The sequence below is a fragment of the Thamnophis sirtalis genome, unplaced genomic scaffold (assembly GCF_051295495.1).
Source record: "Thamnophis sirtalis isolate CommonGarterSnake01/CBP01778 unplaced genomic scaffold, rThaSir2_p1.2 scaffold_5, whole genome shotgun sequence".
NCBI classification, from domain to species: Eukaryota; Metazoa; Chordata; class Lepidosauria; order Squamata; family Natricidae; genus Thamnophis; species Thamnophis sirtalis.
Window position 1 is genome coordinate 37,207,844 of NW_028261385.1, and position 21,440 is coordinate 37,229,283.

Genomic DNA, 21,440 nt, shown 5'->3' on the forward strand with positions numbered 1-21,440 from the left:
TAAATCTCCTAGCTCAGCTATTTCATGATAAAACTGGTCTTTGTAAATTTTCTACCCATGTGTTGAGATAACTACAAAGTGAGAGTCCTGGGAAATTAAAATATTTTCCTACTAGATTTTGGACAGTGTAGTTTTTGATATTAGATTTGTGAGCATTTATTCTTTTGAATAGAAATTGACCAGCTTGTTGAGTGAATAGTGCATGATTGTCAATAGAAGAGAGCATATACTAAAAAAAATCTATCCTCCCAGTCTTCTGCCAAGCATTAAAGTCTTGGCTTTCCCATCAAATGCTGGGATAAGCACATTGGAAGCTTGGCTTGGTGCCAAGTATTTGTTTTTATGTAATCAATTTTTATACTTTTAATATTATTTTTGTGTTATTCTAATTTTTGATTGGGAGACACCTAGAGTTTGTTATAAGATGGACAAATGTTATAAATAAGAAAATAGTGGCAACGGTCTTTAATAGTCTTCTATTATTAATCGTTAGAAAGTCCTGAAGGATATTGCTGATCAAATGTTATTAGTTGAGTCTCTTTACCCCTAGCTCAGAAGTGTGAGGATGCAATATTCTTCTTTCTAAAGTGCATGCATCTTTCTTCTTTGGGGCATCTTGTATCAGCTGAAATAATCTAATGCTTGGATGATATTCATATTGGAGAAGATCCTGGATTGAAACCAGTTACCTTCCAAATGTACAATACTGGAGTTCAGCTTCCGTAATTTATCATACCGTTTTATACCATTAGTGTCTATAGAGAGTCTCAATCATCCATTCTTGGTTATCCCAAGGGTGCTTTTCAAAAGACAACTGGAGTTTCTTAGTTTTTTCCTTGAAAACATTTTGCTTCTCATCCAAGAAGCTTCTTCAGTTCTGGCACAATTAGGGTCACCATTAGCCACATATTGTACATCTGGAAAGCACTAAATTGGGGAGAGAGATATCTAAAAGTTTTGTTCATGCAGCTTTTACCTCTTAGTAGTTTTTAATAGTTTGACATTGTATTAGAATAGTGAGGATAGTGGGGAATTGGAAGCATCATTTTGCTCTCCTGTCACTACCAGAAAACTATACTGAGAGTCTTCTGCTTAATCCCCCGAAAATTACCTTAGGTATCCCATCATTTTCTAGCTTGTTGAAGCCTTTTATCTGCTTCAACTAATAAATCATGTCCTTCCCTACATGGAGGAGTGAGACTTAGCTTCAATGATTAATGTACTGATATCCTCAAGATTAAATTATTCTAATTTATGTGTTCCATGTGAGGCAGTCTAGACATTGCAGATGGCTCACAGTGCAGCTACACAACTGGTTGTTGATTATCTTACATGGGTAGGTGCTCGCGAAAGCATACAAGGCTTTAAGCCAAGCTACTCACATGACTATTCCCGCATATAAACTCCCATATAGACTGCTCTTAGTTGTGGGCACTTTCTGTGAATCCCAAACAGATGTGTTTAACTTCCATTACTAAGTCTGCTTTTTTAATGGCATGGCACCTATCGAGAAACATATTGCATCTCAAGCTGAAGCAAGCCCTGTCATGTTATAATTTAGACTAAAAACTAGTTGCATGCATAATTCAATTGCCTGGGGATAAAATATTCTGGAACATCCCAGAATGATCCATTTTTCTTCTGGAACATGTCCAAATAGTTATCATTTCCCAGAAATTAATCATTCAGAGTAGGACGTGGTTCTGAACTGCAAAGATTGAGCTTGTCTAGTTGTTTTGCAAAAAAAACACGGTCGGGCTTTTTTTTTTCCAAAGATTTTTCCAATGGACATAAAAGGACCTCTGTACAACTGACTGTCTTTTTACCCCTTGGCAATTTAGGATGCAGTGTTGGAGAAGGGTATTTTGCCCGTTATTTTTTATTTCAGATTGCTGTCCTACCTGAAAAAAATGGTGGAAACATCCTCAGGTTGAGGAATTCTGTTGGAGATGATTTTTCCTCTCCACTCAGAAGATGAAGCATCAAACTTTAAACCATGTTTAAAGAGAGATGCCAACATCAGTTTTAATCCATTTATCTGAAAACATACTGTTCATCATAGGCCAGTGATGGCTAACCTTTTTGTTGAGGCATACCAAAAGCGGAAGATGCAGGGGGGGGGGGTCGCACATGTGTGTGCCCACACCAATAATGCAATGCACTTCCCCCCGCAAATGTGCACACAACTCCTCCCGCGCACGTATGCACGGAGGCCTCACTGAAGCCTCTGGACTTCCGGGAGCCACGCTGGGCCGTTTTTCATCCTACCTATGCTTCAGGTAAGCCTCCTGAAGCCTGGGGAGGGCGTAAAATGGCCCAACACACAAACTGGAAGTTCGGGAATGGATTTCTGGGTTGCCCATTGGGCCGTTTTTTCCCTCCAAAGCCTTTAGGAGGCTTCCCTGAAGCTTCCAGATGGCGAAAAACAGCCCAATGTGGTGCACACATGTGCATGCCAGAAACCAAATGAGTAGCTACCCAGTGAGCATGCACATGCCAGGAAGATGATATTCTGGTTTCCGGTGCACACACGCACGCTGGCCACCTGGTCATCCAGTTTCTGGCATACATGCGTGTGCAAAGACCAGCTGGCCGATGTGCAGAGATGGTTCTGCCTAGAGAGATGGTTCTCACTTCCAGCACGTGTGCCATAGGTTTGTCATCATGGGTCTAGTGATTAAGGCACCAGAAAGCAGGAGAGTTCAAGTTCCATTTTAGAGGGAATGTCCCTTGGTGACTTTCCACTCTCTCAGCCCCACTCATCTCACATGATTGCAGGGGTGGGTTCCTGCCAGTTCTAACCTCTTCTAAGAGGTTCCACAAATCTACAGTGCCATTTAGAACCAGTTCCAGCTCCCTCCCCCTGCCCATCCACACATCAGCAAGATGAAGAGTGAGAGGAGGAATTCTGGGAGTTGAAGTCCACAAGTCTTAAAGCTGTCAAGTTTGAACACCCCTGGGGTTTTTTTCTCTAAAGGGATAGGGGTGCAAGCGTCTTGTAACTTGACAGCTTTAAGACTTGTGTGCTTCAAATGCCAGAGTTTCTGAGCCAACATTTTGGTTCCTAAGCAAGAGCATTGTTAAGTGAGTTTCACCACATTTTACAAGTTGGCCACACACACCCAGTCACATGGCTGGCAAGCCACAGCCACCCAGTCACATGGCTGGCAAGCCACTCCCACAAAGCTTGCCACACCTACAGAAGAGGTTCTAAAAATTTGGAAACCCACCACTGCATGGTTGCTATTGTGGGGGGAATCGGAGGAGGAAGATGTGTTGTAAGTATATGTTTGTTGCCCTGGATTGTTTGTAAAAATAATAAATGGAATATAAATGAATATATAAAATTGTCCCTCCCCCATTCCCTCTTTCTCCCAAGCACTGACTAAGAAAAGAAGACAAATAATTCTTAGTAGCAGTCTGAACTGATCTCCTGCAAAGGGCCATTAAATTACATCAAGGACTCAGGTGGCCCATTCCTCTTGCCCCAAATGATTATCACAAGCTCTGTCTATACTTACTGTTCTTGGAAATAAATCCCCCTAAGCTTATAATAATTGCTTCTGAGTAAATGTGATTGCACCATTCGTGAATAGAACTGTTTATAGATATTATTTGTTAAAACAAATCATCACAGTCGGTATAGAGCAGTGATGGCTAATCTTTTCGGCATCAAGTGGCAAAAGTGTGTGTGCGTACACCCATAATGCAATGCGTGTGCAACTCCCCTGCATGTGCCACCCCACACATCTCCCATACATGCAACCTGCCCCCCCCACGCATGTTTGTGCATCTCACGCATGTCCCCCCGCCCCCCGCCTGCATGGCAGAGACCCCAAAACCACCTGGCCAGTGGGAGGCACACGCACATACATGGTGGAGCTGAGCTAGGGTGACGGTTTGAGTGCCCACAGAGAGAGCCCACAGGTGACACGCTTGCCATAGGTTCGCCATCAAGGGTATAGGATCGTGTAACTTGATAGCTTTAAGACTTGCATGCTTCAATGTCAGAGTTGGACCGACCTAAGTACTAATTCATAATTTCATATCCGGTCACATGGGCGGCAAGCCATTCCCATTTGGTCACATGGGTGGCAAGCCACTCCCACAAAGGAGGCCACACCCACAGAGTAGATTCCAACAATTTTTGAAACCCACCACTGGTATAGAAGTATGAAATGTTTGATAGTGCAGATGATTCCTTTGGTCAACTCTAAGGCTATTAAACTATTTGAGACATTGCTTTTGAAAGCTCCAGACAACTGTCACTTCTCAGGTATGCTGAAGAGAAAAATATAAACTATTTTTAATCTACCAGGAGAGGAGTGAATAAAATCTCAAAATAGAAAGAAGTGTTTTTATCTGGCAAAAGAAAATGACAGTCTAATGCTCTGAAGTGTGAAACTGAGAACACAATGAAAATTGTAGATATTTTTATATCTTTTTTCTTTTGAGTTTAGATTGTTATAGTATACAGCAAAGCATTTTTGGAACATTCAACTTGTTTGTGCTGTAATACAACTGATAACCTATCTGACAATGAGCCCTACCATTTTCAGTCAGCTAATAAATATGTGTAGAATTTCAATGCATTGTTTAAGGGTACCTAAACAACTTTACTTCTGAAACTAAGAATCTTTGGGCACTCGGTAATCCTTTATTCTCCATTTAATGCCTTGTATATCAGGAAATGGGAAATGGAAGAAGTGCAGTCATTGAAAAGTTAATCAATTGTTACACAGAGCAAATTGACACCATTCCTCATGTGACGGGGACCTTTACCCATGACGTCTGCCAAATATATGCAACAGGCACATAATAAATCTGTTCCTATAATTATACAGGAAGAATATGCTTCATGTGTTTTGGTCATTGCATTATAGGATCAGACGGGATCATTAGGCCACTGAGTCCTATTCTTTGGTCTCTGCAGGAATCCAATTAAAAGCATCAGTTAGCTGTTTAGCCTCTGTTGAATATGCACAATGGTGAAGAACAGCTTGCTACTTCTCTGAATAATTGGTTCTACTGAGAAAATGCTCTTATGGTTAATTCAGTTGAAATCAGCTTCTTGTAATTTAAATAATTTTTCCCTATCCTACATTTTGGAACACTAGAGATCAGTGGTGGGTTTCACTTATTTTTACCACCAGTTCACTACGCACATGCACACTTTGCACACACCTTCCGCACATGTGCTTTGATCGTGAGAGCAATTTCCGTGCATGTACCCAGCCTCAAACAAATGGCTAAATAGGACGGCATAGAGCCAGGAGGGCCCACCCGCTATTTCCGCTACCAATTCACCAGAACTGGTTCGAACTGGCTGAATATCACCTCTGATAGAGATCACATCTGTATGATATTCTTTTAGGTATTTTATGATTACTATCAATCCTCAAATCTTGTATCTCTTTTTAGGTTAAACAAATTCAGACTCCTTCTCCAAAGGATTCCATATGTGTTTCCACCCACAAACTATCTAGTTTGATTTTTTTTTGAACCTTTCAAATAACACTGTACATAATATTCAAAGAAGCGTACTTATTTTCTTTATGGAAAGCTGGCTTCTGAAATGTATTAATTGCCAGGGGAAAAGAGAACCCTATAAAAATAATTCTTAAAACATATTTTGAAAAATTAGAGCAGCATATTTTGCTATGGATTGCTAACCTAAAGAGCATTTAAATTTGGGGTATTCTCTGAAATAGTGCACTTTTGCATCATTATGTCGGGGATTTGTTTTAAGGCAAGAAATTTTAATTTCATATGAGTGATGATTTAAACTGAAATGGCAGTCATTGATCTGGAAAATTTCTTGAAGTTGAAATTGATGATTGAATGAAAATGTGAACTCAGAGTGACACAGCTATGAAAAATACAAATTCCAGGAAAGATATGAGGGAACCATGCAGCATGGTAGCATTTTTATAAAACTGTATATAAAGCTATGGCTTTAATAGGACATGCATACAGCTTTGATCATCGCTTAATAAAAAAAGAATTCTGTTGATCTGCAAAGGTATTTTTAAAAAGGCAGCCAAAAATATACAGGAGCTAAACCACATATCCTACAAGAAAAGATTACAACATTTAGCGGAGATTATAGAGGATTTTATTGGGTAGAGAAAATTAAGCACCGGGTAGATTTGTCTGCTTTCATAATCCTAGATACTGAATGGACAAAAATAAATGTTTATCCATATAGCACACAGTTAACTGTGATTGGCTGCCACAATATATAATGGCATAAGAATTGAAGTTACTTTTAAAATCATATATGCACACATGGGAGTAAACCTCAAAGTTCACTAATCATATTGGTGATATGCTACTTTCAAAATCAGAAGCAGTGCACATCTGATAAAAGTTGGTAGCTACAACATTGGAAAGTTGTTATGGGCTTCATGTACATTTTCTCAGTTTCTTATATTGGTCAAGCAGTATGCTGGACTATCTCTGATCTATCTCAAGATGCCTGTTTTGATGTCATAGATGTGAGGGAAGAAGTACTGCACCAACTGGCATATGTATTAAATGTATTGCATTGGCAAGCAGAGCTTTGATCTTACTTGTTTTACTCTTGTCCACTTTTTGAAAACTAACCTTGAGTACAATATTTCATTATAAAAGATTCATCATTTAATATATAGATATTATTGTCCATATCTTATGAAACCCTAGAAAAGGTTTCCTGCGTGAGCAGGGGGTTGGACTAGATGGCCTCCAAGGTCCCTTCCAACTCTATTACTGTTACTGAAACATTTCTTAATTAATCCTATACTTTATACTAAATTATGGATCCAACATCATTGGTCTAGTTAATTCTGACAAAGTAAATAAATAATATTTTTTTATATCCATTATGCATATATAATGGATACATACATACCAGGAGTGGGTTCCTGCCAGTTCTAACCTATAGAAGAGGTTCCACAAATCTACAGTGCCATTTAGAACCGGTTCCAACTCCCTCTCCCCGCCCATCAGCACATTTTGATAATAAAGACTTTAGACATCCATAAATAAACAGAATGAGCCTATTACATAACCAACATCATATTGTATTGTTAAATGTTACATCCATCTTACCAACAACTCCCAAAAGTCAATTATTGGCTCTTCTGCTCTCCATTTAACAATACAGTGTGATGTTCGTTATGTAATAGTATAAATGTGATTATATGTTATGAAAATGAAAAAATAAAAAAAACTTTAATCACAGAAAACAGAATGAGCCAAAGCTCCCCTCTTTTTGACTACAGAGAAACCAAATTAGTCATTTTGGAATCCTGGCTTCAAAAAGGGAAAAAGTAAAAATAACAAAGTCTTGCTCAAACTAACTCAAAGAGATTCCTCCAATAACCAGTCACATCCAGTGAAAAAGATTTTACCTTGAGAAAGAACAGCAAGAGATTTATAGGAAGGAAGTCTGAGGGAAATCCTGGATAGAGGGAGAGAGACTGGAATGAGAAACTAGGAAAATATAGTAATGTTTGCAATTTTTATATTAGAATTAATGTTGTTACATCCTCAAATCCCTGTATATTTAACCTTAAATTGTCTAACGTAGCAATAGCAATAGCAATAGCAGTTAGACTTATATACCGCTTCATAGGGCTTTCAGCCCTCTCTAAGCGGTTTACAGAGTCAATAGCAATAGCAATATAGCAATAGCAGTAGACTTATATACCGCTTCATAGGGCTTTCAGCCCTCTCTAAGCGGTTTTTACAGAGAGTCAGCATATTGCCCCCAACAATCTGGGTCCTCATTTTACCCACCTCGGAAGGATGGAAGGCTGAGTCAACCCTGAGCCGGTGGGATTTGCAGTGCTGCATTTAACCACTGCGCCACCTTGGCTCTCTTGAGTCAGCATATCGCCGCCACGGTCTGGCTCCTTATTTCACCCACCTTGGAAGGATGGAGGGCTGAGTCAACCTTGAGCCGGTGAGATTAGAACCGCTGAACTGCAGATAACAGTCAGCTGAAGTGGCCTGCAGTACTGCACCATAACCACTGCCCCACCTCGACTCTTTGTAACGTAGTCCTCATCCCATTCCTAAGAGGTCCGTAAAGGGGGCATGCATAAGCGCACCAGCGTACCTATTGCCCCTGTCCTACTGTCCCCATTTGTTTGTATTCATTTTCTTTGTTCATGTCCATGTTCATACTTATACCTATTATCATGTACAGGGTTGACAAACTAAATAAAATAAATAAAAATACAATAACATGGAACCTCATTATACTAGAGTGCTTCCAAAGAAGAGGAAGCCAAGTTAAAGCATGGTCTGCTTTAATAATCTCCCTTCTACCACTCTATCGAATTTTTATGTTTTCTATGCAGTCTGTGTTTTTATCAGCACTAAATGTCTTGGCACATGATTATCTGAGGCTAAGAGGAAGTTTTATTTTTAACCTTTTCTCATTTTTTAATACATTTAATTTTAGAAATATAGTTTGGTGTTTTCAATTTTATCTTTGAACAATGGGAGGTTTTTAATAATCATGCATCACCAAAATTGTCAGGGCCAGGATATGATGCTACAGAGTTCCTCCTTTTCTTCATAATTATCACCACCATAATTATCACCACTACTATTATGTTAAGGAAAGTAAGTACTCAAGCTGTGAGGTGCCTATCAGTCTCACAAGCCAGTGTTAAATGGGAAGAAGTCAAACAAAACTATTTCCCTTCTTCCAAGATAGATGGTAGCAGCAGGAAAGCAGACCAATCTATGTAAAATGCAAAATATTTCTTGGAGGAAAAAAAAACTTTTCCTAATCTTGCAACTGCTGGCCCAACTCATCACCATGAGATAATTCGCTATAGGACAATTCACCATGGTGAACTTGTGGGACAAGTTGCCTTGGGACAAAAGTTACATAATATCAAAGAAATGGTGCAATAGCATCATTAAGAAAGGATGATGAAAAGTAAAATGAAAAGTAAATGACAAACATTAAAATAAATTTTAATTGTTTTAAATAATTAAATACAATTGTTGGCGTGCAGCAAGTTGTTTCGTTCTGAGTTGACCATGGCGAGTTGGAAGCGGTGAGTTGGCCACGGCAAATTGGCCATGGCAAGTTGTCCTATTCCAAGCCTGTTGGCTTAAGTCTTCAGAATTGTATGTTCATTGATATTTTTGAAAATACAGTGATATTTTAACCTACCCCAGTTAACCTTTCATAGAAGTTTTATTGAAATAATGATTATCCTTAGATCCATAGATATACACAAACACAAGATATTATTATCACACCTGCTGATAGAAAATGTTATTATCTGTTAGACTGCTGACTGAAGACACTTGCAAATGCTAGATTGAATTAACAATAAAAGCTTAAGTCATCCAATTATGTCTCATCGCAGTCTAAGTCATTTTGGTGGGTGACAGCATAGTCTTTTTCCTGAAACAGAAAGAATATAAACTGCAGAAGAGCTAAATCAATCCTGTCAAGAAACTAGAGAGTGGGATGGAAATGCTCACATTCACTTGCTCACTTTCAGATGACTATTTCATGTACATGTCCTCCATATAAATTTTATTCCAGCTTCCTAATTTCATAAATTTAATTCATTTGCTGGTGATGTTTAATTAGCTAATCAATTGGTCAATTATAAATGAAAAGAACCTCTTCCTAACTCATATCCTAAGATACATTAATGAGAACATCAGATTTATTCAAGAATGTGATCATGTGGGAGGGTGGAGATGGGGGCATTATTTTATTATTTTTCTTTTTATTCTTTTTATTTCTTTTATGTGGTGTTTTTAGAGCTTTGTAAGCCACCTTGAATTGCCATGTGCTAGTTGGCAGAAATATAAATTTTCTAAATAAATAAATTATATGATGGCCAACTTAAATGAAAACCACCAAGAAAATGGATATAAGCCAAAGTGCTTCAGTCGAGAATTGCTTGTTTGTGTCACTTTTCAATAAATGCATTCCTTGCAACACAACACAGACTTTGATTGATTTAGTTTAACCCGTATTAAGTGACCTTTGGTTCACATTGAAATTAATGGCTTTATTGATCTGTGTTTGTGTAGCTTTATATATGAAGACAAATAAAAGGTGAGTTGCATATTTGTTGTTCATAATTTTATCATTTAGTATTTTTGCACAAGAGAGAATAAGCACAATATAAAGGACAAACTAGTCTTTTTTCTTTATTAATTGTTTTAATTGTCCAATTATACCACAGAACCGGAACACAATGTAATGTAAATTCAGAAACATGTCATGGATGTATGCAAAAGATACTCTTGTGTGACTTCTTGCAAGAGGTGGCCTCAGGTCGGCCAGTTAATTTTCTCTGAAGAGTAAATTAGTTCTAATAATGCCTGGGAATCAATGGTATTCTAGCAGCCAAAAAGATTTGTTGCCATATAACATCTGTTCTGGAAAGTTATGGGATTCTCAGGGGCAGATTTCTCTCATGGAGAACAGGAGAGAAAGAGAGTCAAATAAAATTTTATTGCATAAAAATATTCATTTAACATTAGAGATAATCCATAAGCTTCCCTTTATAAGGATAAGAATTTTGAAATATTAGAATTAGTTCAAAAGCTGCTTAATCTTTATGATTCATGAGCATTGGGATTATATTTCTATGATTTGTCCTGTGCTTGTACAGATAATGAGACCCATCTTTGCGCTCATTCACTTAACAGGTAACTGAATCTTCCTTAATACAAGAATCCCAGCAAAGGAGACACCATTCTAATCCCAATTAATAGATGAGTTCATAAGAAAAGTATCATTTTAATGTTTTTTTAAAAAAATGAATACTATACATTTAGTGATTGCTTCTATATACAGTAGGCATAGTGTGTCCAATATCAGTTAAGACTGATTGACTCCTTTTCCTTGTAAATGGATTGTGTTAAGATTACCCATCTGTCACCCTTTACATTTATGTTTATAAAGGTAAATGTTCCCCTCGCACTATGTGCTAGTCATTTCGGACTCTAGGGGGCAGTGCTGATCAAAGCCGAAGAGTCAGCGCTGTTTGAAGACATCTCTGTGGTCACGTGGCCAGCATGACTAAATGCTGAAGGCACATGGAACACTATTACCTTCCCATCAAAGGTGGTCCTTATTTTTCTACTTGCATTTTTACGTGCTTTTGAACTGCTAGGTTGGCAGAAGCTGGGACAAGTAACGAGAGCTCACTCCATTATGCAGTACTAGGGATTCGAACCGCTGAACTGCCGACCTTTCTGATTGACAAGCTCAGTGTCTTAGCCACTGAGCCACCACGTCCAACCCCAAAACTGTTTTTAAAATGTATATTAAGCTTGTTGGAAGCAAAGCTTCCAAGTTCTCCCAATAATAAGGAGTACAAAATTAGGACATATTTTGACAAATATAATGGAATAAAATATAACTGTAATTTGAAAGGATATTATGATTTAATACCAAGGCAAGATAGCTGGTGGAAATCTGTCATCAAATCTAATTCACACATTCACAATTAGTTCACATTATCCCCATGTTCAGCCTACAATACTGCAAATTGTCTATAATTGACTACATCCTTCTGGAATTCTTGGAATTTCATACAACATGTTGCACCCAAATCCCACAATGCTGCCTTTAATACAAAGAGAATCATCTGTCTCAAGGACCATATAGCTACCAATATTTTAGAGCTAATATCAACTTTTCTAGTCTCCATGACCTCCCTTTTTAAAAAAAATATTGTTTTGGGAGACTGATAGAATAGTAGGTTCTTTTTTAATCAATATGTTAAAAAAGAGGCTAGTCAACCATTCATTATAGATTCTTTAATAATTTCTCCATAAAATATGAGGTTGGATTTGATTGCCAAAATAGTCCATACCAACTTTATGATTCTATGGTAATATAATTTTTTTTGACAAAGTACATCCAAAGTATCAGACACATTCCAAATATATAATTTGCCGAACTACCACAAGTATAAATACTTCTTTTTAGTTATACCCTGTCTTCTCCTCAGTCAGATGAATACTTGTTCCACTTTTAACATTACAATTCACATATCCATTCATGCATACATTAGTGGTAATAAAAAGAATCACTTCAATCAAGAAGTGTAAATATTTATCCCAAAAGATCTGGAGATAGACAAAAAAGAAAATACTACATTGAAATGAACATTGTGACAATGATTTTATTAATGATCAAATAGATTAGTAAAATACAATAGGACATTATTGAAAAATGTTTGAAAGTTTGACCAATACATTGTTATAGAAGTGACAGATTTAGAATTTTTCCTTTATAAATATCCATTCTCATTGTTTTATATATGCATATTTGTAAAACATGTACCGATGTAAATCTGCTTCAGGTTGCTCGAACCCTTTATAACAGAGTTGAACTGTATGCATAAATAAGTGGTTATTGTCTCAAAAGAAAAGGCATCTACATGGTATAGGTTTATACTGTTCTTCAATATCAGATTATGGAAGTAATATCTCCAAATTGAAAGTGTTTTTTTTTAATTTCTTCATATATATAATATTTAAAATTGCATATATATATATATATATATATATATATATATATATATATATATATATATATATATATATATATATATATATATATATATATATATATATATACACACATACAATTTTAAAAGATGGGAGTTCTTGTCGTCCTCATATATTTCATAACGCTTTCATTTCTTATGCTCAGCCAAATTCTCCTCAATCCTGACAAAGTCTTAACCTAGAAATTAATATAACAACAATGCTGCTTGGAAGCACTGATATGTGCACTGGTCCTCAAAACAATACTATATGGCAATAATCAAAGTCTATTAATAGACAAAACTATTATTCAGAAATTTTAATTTGAAGTAGGTCTTTGCAATATCCTTCAATACATATACTAATCAACCAAGTATAATGTCAACAACAACTTGTCTCATATCTTTCTACTTAGTCATCAGGAAATAGACATGTGCTGATGACTTGGTCAGGGTGTCACTATTTGACACATATTTGAATTACTATTATTAATTGCATATTATGCTGCTCTTTCTGAAAGAAACATCAGGAATTCCATTACAGATTTTGTCAAGGAAAAATATTCCTAGCTTTTCTTTCCATCTTATTCTCAAAAGACCCCAGGAGACAAAATCTGTCACTTCCTCTGCTATTTATTTCAAAAATATGATTGCCTGAGAAAGCTGGAGGTACTGGGTGAAGGTACTACCAAACTGAGATGAAATAATGGCTTAGTAGAGTATTTTTGAAATAGTGCCACTGTTTTCTTACAATTGGCATACATGTGTATTTTGTTTGAGAAATGGATATTTGTGTTTTATTTTTAAAATGTTTGAATCTTGGAATCATTCCTATGTATTGTTAATTTGATTAACTCCAGGATTTGCCCTCTAATTTGTTCTTGTGTTTGCATTTGAAAGAAAATAAATAAATACATTTTGTAGAGCCAATTTTCATGGGGACCATCTACATTCAAAAATAAAGTTTTGGAAATATCAATTCATTCTCTGAACACTGATGTACAAATATAGGGAAAAAATAGGACAGGAACAAAGAGGAAAAATAACAGTAAGAAGAAATGGCAAGAAGAAATCCTAAAAGCAATAGTACAACCCTTACACCCATGTCCCTCCCACCACCCATTACTTTGTATGTGATGAATACAGACCATTCTCCACCCCACCCACCTGCATCCGTAACTCAGGATTAATTCTTCAGACAAGGCAACTGATTCTTTTCTGTTCTCTCCAGAGGTTGAGGGAAGGACTTTACTTTACAAGCACTTCAAGAGAAAAGTATTGCAAGATGTTCCTCTGGGACAGTCACAGAGTTTTCCAATCCTGGAACCTTTTCTCACAGCACACTGCTCTCCTGCATCACACTGTTATTAACAATTAGATCAAGAGTGAAAAAAATATTGTAAAGGAAATTTTTCTGCAAAAATACAAAAGTCTATATGTGAAGTTTGCATTTCTGCCTGATTTAAAGAACATTCAATTATTTCTGTAGTGTAACTGATAGGACTAATGAATTAGAGAAAATATTTCATTTGACTTTCTGTATCAGCATTGAATTTTTTATAAAAATCACTTAAAACATCTGTTCTCTAGACTTCATAAAAAAGTTCAGAAGCAATATGTCTAGCAATGTTAATTTATTTTTTAAAATGTCATAACCATGGTTGGATGTCATCAATTATCTTTTTAACCAAGATGTAATTTTTTTGTCAAAAATTCAGAACGGGGACACCAAAACCCACAACTCCACTAATATGAACCTACACTAATAATTAGGTTCTTTTTCCCTTTCAACCTTGTTCTAATATTTAATTCAGAAAAAAAAACCTAGCTGGTGAAAAGGAATCTAATTCCTCCTGTAAATGAATGACCAATGTTTCATTCAGTTTCTTTTTAACTTTAGTCTCAGAAGCATTTCAACTTAAGTAATATCCTAAAATATATGCAAAGAATACTAATAATCCAAGTGCAGAAATCTAGATGTGACTACTAGGTTTTATTTCATTTAAACAAACTTCCTCTCCAATAAATTTACAGCAGATATTTACATTAGCCTGCTTAGGACTGATTAAGCTTCACTGAAGTTCCCTCTCAAGTAGATATATTTACAATATAATCCAGTGCATGGGATTTAATCCCAAAAAGCAGAATATATATATATTTGCAGCCTTAGGATGTTAGGCAGAAAAGGTAAGAATGGAACAGAACATTTGTAAAGTATTATTTCAGTATTTCCAAACAGGACATCAAAGGTTTGACATGAGGAAAGGTAGGACATTATTCATATTATAAGGCTAACATCCAGTCTTATGTTGATAATTTGGGAATTAATAAAGACAATAGGGTGGGAAAGTTTCACTTTTATTGGCGGTTTTCTAGGAAAAAGTTATTTTCTCCATCAGAGCTTTATGTCAACTCCCTACCAACCTACTTCTGCTGCAAGGATTGTGCTGTTTTAAAAATAACTTTTCCGACTTAGAATCAGAACACACTCACCATGGGAACTTGACCATACTTCTTCTCATAATGTGGGAGCCGTTTGCTTTTCAGCTTCTCCAGGACTTCCTGCAGTGCTTCAATCTGCAGACACACAAACTAGCCTATTAGTAATAGACCAAGCAGCCTGAGGAGGCTGAATACAGAGTAGGAGACAAAGCATTTGACAACCTAAAAGAAAGATGGACCAGCCTCTCACAGGCAATTGGGATTTGCGGGGGGGGGGGGGTTAAGAGGTTGTAGACATGATGCCCTCATTTAGGAGTTTTCTACTTTTCAAGCTTCTGTTGGACTCCAACTTTCCCTTCCTATTCAGCCTATCACCCTGCTAAGAATGGCTTTAAGTTTTCCAAAGGTTGCATCTCATGAGACTTGAAGCAAAACGTGAGGACTGAGCAGCTAGGCAGTTTAAGACTAACATCGGAAAATAGTAAAAGAAGCTTCTGAGGTCAGTTCTAGCCCCACCCGCCCATTCCGACGCTTTCTCGCTGGAAAACATACCAGCTCCTTTTCGTGGGACGTATCCTCCATGGTGGAATAGAGATCCAAACCTCGGGATTGAAGTTCGCCTTCTTCTTGACCGCGGATTCCCGCAAGCAACAATAAAGCAGCTCCCAGCAGGGCGAAGAAGCGAGAGCTCTCCATGGTTCTGAAATGTAGCTCAGCTTCGCGGAGCAGTCTTTATACGGATTGTTGGAGTCACCTGTTGACAAAGCTTATTGCACTGTAATACGTCAGTCCACCAGCGGGTACCGGTGGAGGTGGGCGGCGATGGGAGGGAGGGGAGAATCTGACGGATGAGTTAGGCAAAAATCTTAATTTCCTTCAGGGCAGACAGAAGCCTGAGAGGGTAAAGAAAACAAAATACAAGAGGAGCTATGAGATAACCATTTCTTAACAAAAACTTAGAACTGTATCGGAATTGCCAGGTTCACATCACATACCTAGCCACAAACAAACTACACTGTCATTTTTTGTATTATGTGTGAATCTCTCTATTTTGGTTTCTAAATAATGGTTTGTTAAAGTGTGAACTCAGCCAATTAGCAACTCATAATTAAGCCAATAGTTTACAGTGTTTTGCTGGATTATAATTAAGATCCAGTCCACTTTGTCTTCATTGCCTATAGATGATTTACACCAGTAATATATGAGTTCTATATGCTTGATTTTGCTGGATCTCATATGGTCAATCAGTACACAGAGCCTTCTGGCTGTCAGTGCTTCCTGCCAAAACCATTTAGAAATGCTCCAGATATCTTAATTGAACTCTTGGACATTAATTACTTTGATGTCACATCTTCCATAGTTTTTATGATTCACATAACAGTATTGTAAGAAGTGAGGTGGAGGTTTGGGCTGAAATGTCATCAATACATAGATAAATGTACTTTGATTTCACTTTTCACCTTCTAATATAATGGAGACCTTTTTAGCTCACGAACTCCATGTAATTCCATGCAGTATTGAGTCAATGCTCATAATTAATGTGTGTGTGTATACAATTGTTATGATAAAGTTCTAATTTTTAATTTAATATGGTATAATAAGGACATCAAAAATATCTAGTAAATTGTCACATACACACCCACACCCAATATAAATTTCAGATTTGCTAAGTAATCTATCATATTACAGATGGAACATTTTGCTTTATTTGGGAGAAAAATAATAGCTTCTCCAAATTCAGTTAATTTCTTTATTAAAATAAGGAATAACCATTTATTATTTTTAAAAAACAAAATGGATTACAATAAAAATCAACAATTAAAGCATTAATTTACATCAGGTAGAATATAGATTGCTATTATATAAAAGATGCATAAAAATGAGGAACAAAAGACAATAAAGAGAAACAGTGGAAAGTTTTAAAAAATCACAGTAGCAAAGCCCTGAGAAAATAAAAATGACTACTACTTAAAACAGAATAGGTTGATGGCAAGTTTGGTATTCCAAAGTAACCTCATCTTGGTAGAGAGCAAGAAATTCTTCAGATTCTGGCTGATACTATGACTTAGCTGTATCCTTTAAAACTGAGAGTAACACTCAAAAAAGAATATGAAAGTAGGAGGGGAAAAGCAAAAAAGAGAAGAGAAGAGAAGAGAAGAGAAGAGAAGAGAAGAGAAGAGAAGAGAAGAGAAGAGAAGAGAAGAGAAGAGGCAAAGAGGAGCTGTCTAACAGCATTCAAACAGGAAACCCAAATAATCTTACATTATTTCTAAAATGAATTCTGAATAAGTGCTGATGTACCAAGCAATAAAACAAGTAACCATAAACCTAGTTTAGCTAGGATGATTTTATTGTGTGCAATAAGAATTCTATGTAACTGTTTACATCTCTTGTAATTTCATATTTTCCATTTCTCATTAACTCTTTTTTACAAGTAGGTTTGGTTTCATTAGTTTAATAAGGCAATTGCTCATTATACTTTTCCAATATGCAAGAGAATTAGCACAAAAATTTATACAGCTCATTGCTTTGAAACTATGGACACAATCTAAAAGATTTATATTAAATCCTACAGCTAACCTGAAGAATAAAGAAAGCAAATAAATATTGCCTACAATAGGAAGTTGCAACTCAGGTTGCCTATTTCTTATTATAAGCCATAAACCATGATGTACAAACCACAAGGGCAGAGTTTACATGTCCCACTAAAACTACGTAAATAAATACAATTGTGGTACCTCTCTGCACCCTTCTCCTTTTTTTAATACATGATGTACAAACCACAAGGGCAGAGTTTACATGTCCCACTAAAACTACGTAAATAAATACAATTGTGGTACCTCTCTGCACCCTTCTCCTTTTTTTAATAGCCTTTTAGAAAATTAAAATAAATATGAAATGAAAAACTGGTGTGTTCCAAAGCAAAGTGTCAGCTTCCATTGTTTCTCAAAGAAAATCCAAAAGCCACACTTAGATCCCACAGAAATTACTAGAAAATAAAAAATGGACCAAATGTTATCTTTGGAAATGTAGGGACTGGTAAACTAACTAAAATCTAACTAACTTATTGAGTAAAATGATTTAGAGAGTTGTGACAAGCATCCAAAGTCTTTTGGTAAAAATTGGTGTTTTGTTAATAGTTACATCTACGCTTGTGATACACTTGTCACATCATGGCATCCGGCCCTCTCAATTCCTGGAAAATAGATGGGGAAAAATGGAGGTAGTGACAAGTTTTATTTTCCTGGGCTCTAAGATCATGGATGGGGACTGCAGCCAAGATATTAAAAGATGCTCCTGGGGAGGAAAGCTATGGTAAACCTAGACAACATACTAAAAAGCAGAGACATCACCCAGACAACAAAAGTGTGTATAGTCAAGGCTATGGTTTTTCCAGTTGCAATGTTTGGCTGTGAAATTTGGCCCATAAGAATGGCTGAGTACCAAAGAATTGAGGCCTTTGAACTATGGTGCTGGAAAAGACTCCTGTGAGTTCCTTGGACTGCAAGGCAATCAGACTGGTCAGTCCTAGAGGAGATCAACTCTGATTGCTCTTTAGAAAGACTCCTGAAAATGAAACTCAAATACTTTGGCCACCCAATGAGAAGAAAGGACTCACTGGAGAAGACCCTAATGCTGAAAAAGATTGAGGTCAAAAGGAGAAAGGGACAACGGAGAATGAGGTGGCTGGATGGAGTCACCGCAGCAGTAGGCATGAGCTTAAATGGACTGCAGAGGATGGTAGAGGACAGGATGGCCTAGAGGAACGTTGTCCATAGGGTCGCGATGGGTCGGACTCAGACACGACTTCGCAACTAACAACAACAACACTTGTGAATAGACAAATAATCATTTTGTAAGAACAGCCAAGATGTATTCTTAAAATTTCAGTAATGCCTTCTAGCCCAAAAGATCAAGGAGAAATGGTACTGAAATCAGATTCAAACCACTATGAGAATTAAATTAATTTCCATAAAGAAAGAGGTCAGACAAATATTAATTACTTTTACAGAGGAGTCCTGAAATTTTTTCAGTTTGGGGAACCAATTAAAAAAATCTGATCAATATCTGATCAAGAAGAAAAGCTCTAGTGACAGAAATTTGAATGCATTTGAATGCATTTTTCTTTTATCCTGAGCTTCTCCCAGATCCCATTGAATTCATGTGGAACCCTAAGACTCTAAAGAACACAGTTTGAAAAAGCCTGCATGAATGAAACTTGATTTCATTGATTGATTTTAGTAAAAATTCAAATATTGTCTGAATCCTAGTCAGTTCCAGGTTGGATTCCTGCAATGCTCTCTACATGGGTCTGCCCTTGAAGAGAATTTGGGAGCTTCCGCTGGTACATAATGTAGAGGTGCAGACAATTATGGGCGCTCCTAGAGCAGCTTGTTATACTCCTGCTCCACAAATTACATTGTTTTCCAGTTTGCTTCTGAGTCCAATTCAAGTGCTAGTTTTAATCTTTAAAGTCTTTCATGGCATGGGACCAGACTGAGGGACCATATCTCCCCAGTTATGCCATCCCATTAGATCTTGCCTTAGGTTCCATTGGCTAGGAACCTTCATCTGATGAGTCCTAGAAGACACGCCTTCTTTGATGTGATGCCTGCCTTAAGGAACCTTCCTCCTGAAATTAGATTGGCCTCATCCCTTAGGGCTGTGATGCAGAGCCCTCTCTAGGGGCATGCAAGCCGTTGCCCCAGCTCAGCTCCACCACGCATGTGCGTGCGCCTCCTGCCAGCCAGCTGATTTTCATGTCTCTGATGCACATGCACGGGGGTGGGGGGAATCACATGTGCATGCACAGGTGGTGAGGGGAAATGGGGAGTGCTGCTCCCGCCTCCCGGTCCATTTTTGGTCCCAGGAGGCTACAGGGAGGCCTATTAGGCTCAAAATGGTGCTGGGTGGGTCACATGCACATGTACGGGGGCTGGGGGAGCGCATGTGCAGGGGGTTGGGGCGTGCAGGGGAGTGTCACGCGCACATCGCATTATGGGTGTGGGCACATGCACGTGCTTTTGATACGGGACGACAAAAAGGTTAACCATCACTGCCTTAGGGTTTTCCCCTAAGACCTAGTTATACTGGCAGACATGGACTGTTTTATATATTATGTATTACCCATAGTCTCCATGGGTGAGAAATAACTATATACGTTATATGTTAGAATGCATTTATACCATTGTAAGTATATGTTAGATTGAAATTCCCATAATTTCCTATCCATGTGACTAAGAGGTCCGAGGCCACTCAGAACTCCCCCTTGAGGATAATGGACAGTCTAGAAACATGAAATGAAAATAAATAAATAAATAAATAAATAAATAAATAAATAAATAAATAAATAAATAAATAAATAAATAAGCAAGCAAATAATAAGAAATGTAGTTAGAAATGTCTACAAAGTATTTAGTTATAGAAAACTGACTAAACTGGTATAACATCCCACAACTATTGCATTTTTATGTTATTTTCGTAAGCTGCTTGCAAGGTACGCTATTTTAAAAGGTGTGTTTTCAAGGCTTGTTAATGGCATCTCCAAATACAGTTCAAATTACAACAGAGTTGCCACTTGCCTTACTAGCCTCATCCAAGTAACCATAATACTATCCCATGATACTAAGGAGCAGGAAGAGAAGAGGGAAGGGCATCATATAGAAGAACGTGTTATCTCAAATAACCAGAACCCAAAACTAAATAAAGTTTAAAGGAAATAGCCAGCACTTGTGTATTTAGCACTTGTGTATTTCCCTTAAAAACAAACTGGCAACAAACACAATTTCAACCTTGGTCTAATGTGGTCCCTTGGGTTCCTGAAACAAATTGCTCAGCTAGACCCAAAAGCAGCCCCTATCTCGCCCTCTGCCAATAACCAGAGTGTGGTACAGTACACACCCAGTAATACCTGCAATATTTTTACTATATTACAGGAAGTGGCAGAGTTGCCATACCAACTGCAGGAATTCAGAATTGTTCGCTTCAAACTGGAAAACAAGATAGCCATTTGGATTCGGAACCTGGTCCTTCTGGGAGAATGTGACCCTATTCAGAAGAGGGAAATTGGTAACGTTCCTGCAATTGTGACTTCCTACAATGAGTATCTCTGACATCCAGATTTTGTTTCAATATATTATTTCTATGGAAATAATATGGATACTGGAGGATACTGGTATTATTTCTCTGGAAATAATACTTCTGGAGGAAGACATTATGCCACCTCTTGAAAAACAATTCACATAACTAGTTTTGAATATTTCTAAATGACCATTTAACTATCCGGGATTTAGGGACATAAAATAGCACTTATATAACACATCACAGTGCTTTACAGCCCTAAGTGGTTTACAGAGTCAGCATATTGCCCCCAACAATCTGAGTCCCTCATATAATGAAAACAGGGGTGGGTTCTGGCTGCTGCTACTGCCACTTCACTCAGGGACACACTGCATGTGCATGTGT

General features: G+C 37.3%; 1 protein-coding gene across 1 annotated transcript; it reads right to left on the reverse strand.

Moving 5' to 3' along the window:
* Positions 1 to 12,838: 12,838 nt before the first annotated feature.
* On the reverse strand, positions 12,839 to 16,334 carry CARTPT (CART prepropeptide). Its single transcript, XM_014063395.2, has 3 exons — positions 15,528 to 16,334; positions 15,027 to 15,110; positions 12,839 to 13,894 (listed from the first exon to the last, which is right to left on the reverse strand). Exons 1-3 carry the CDS (start codon positions 15,669 to 15,671, stop codon positions 13,787 to 13,789), a joined length of 336 nt encoding a protein of 111 aa, XP_013918870.1. The 5' UTR covers positions 15,672 to 16,334; the 3' UTR covers positions 12,839 to 13,786.
* Positions 16,335 to 21,440: the final 5,106 nt, after the last annotated feature.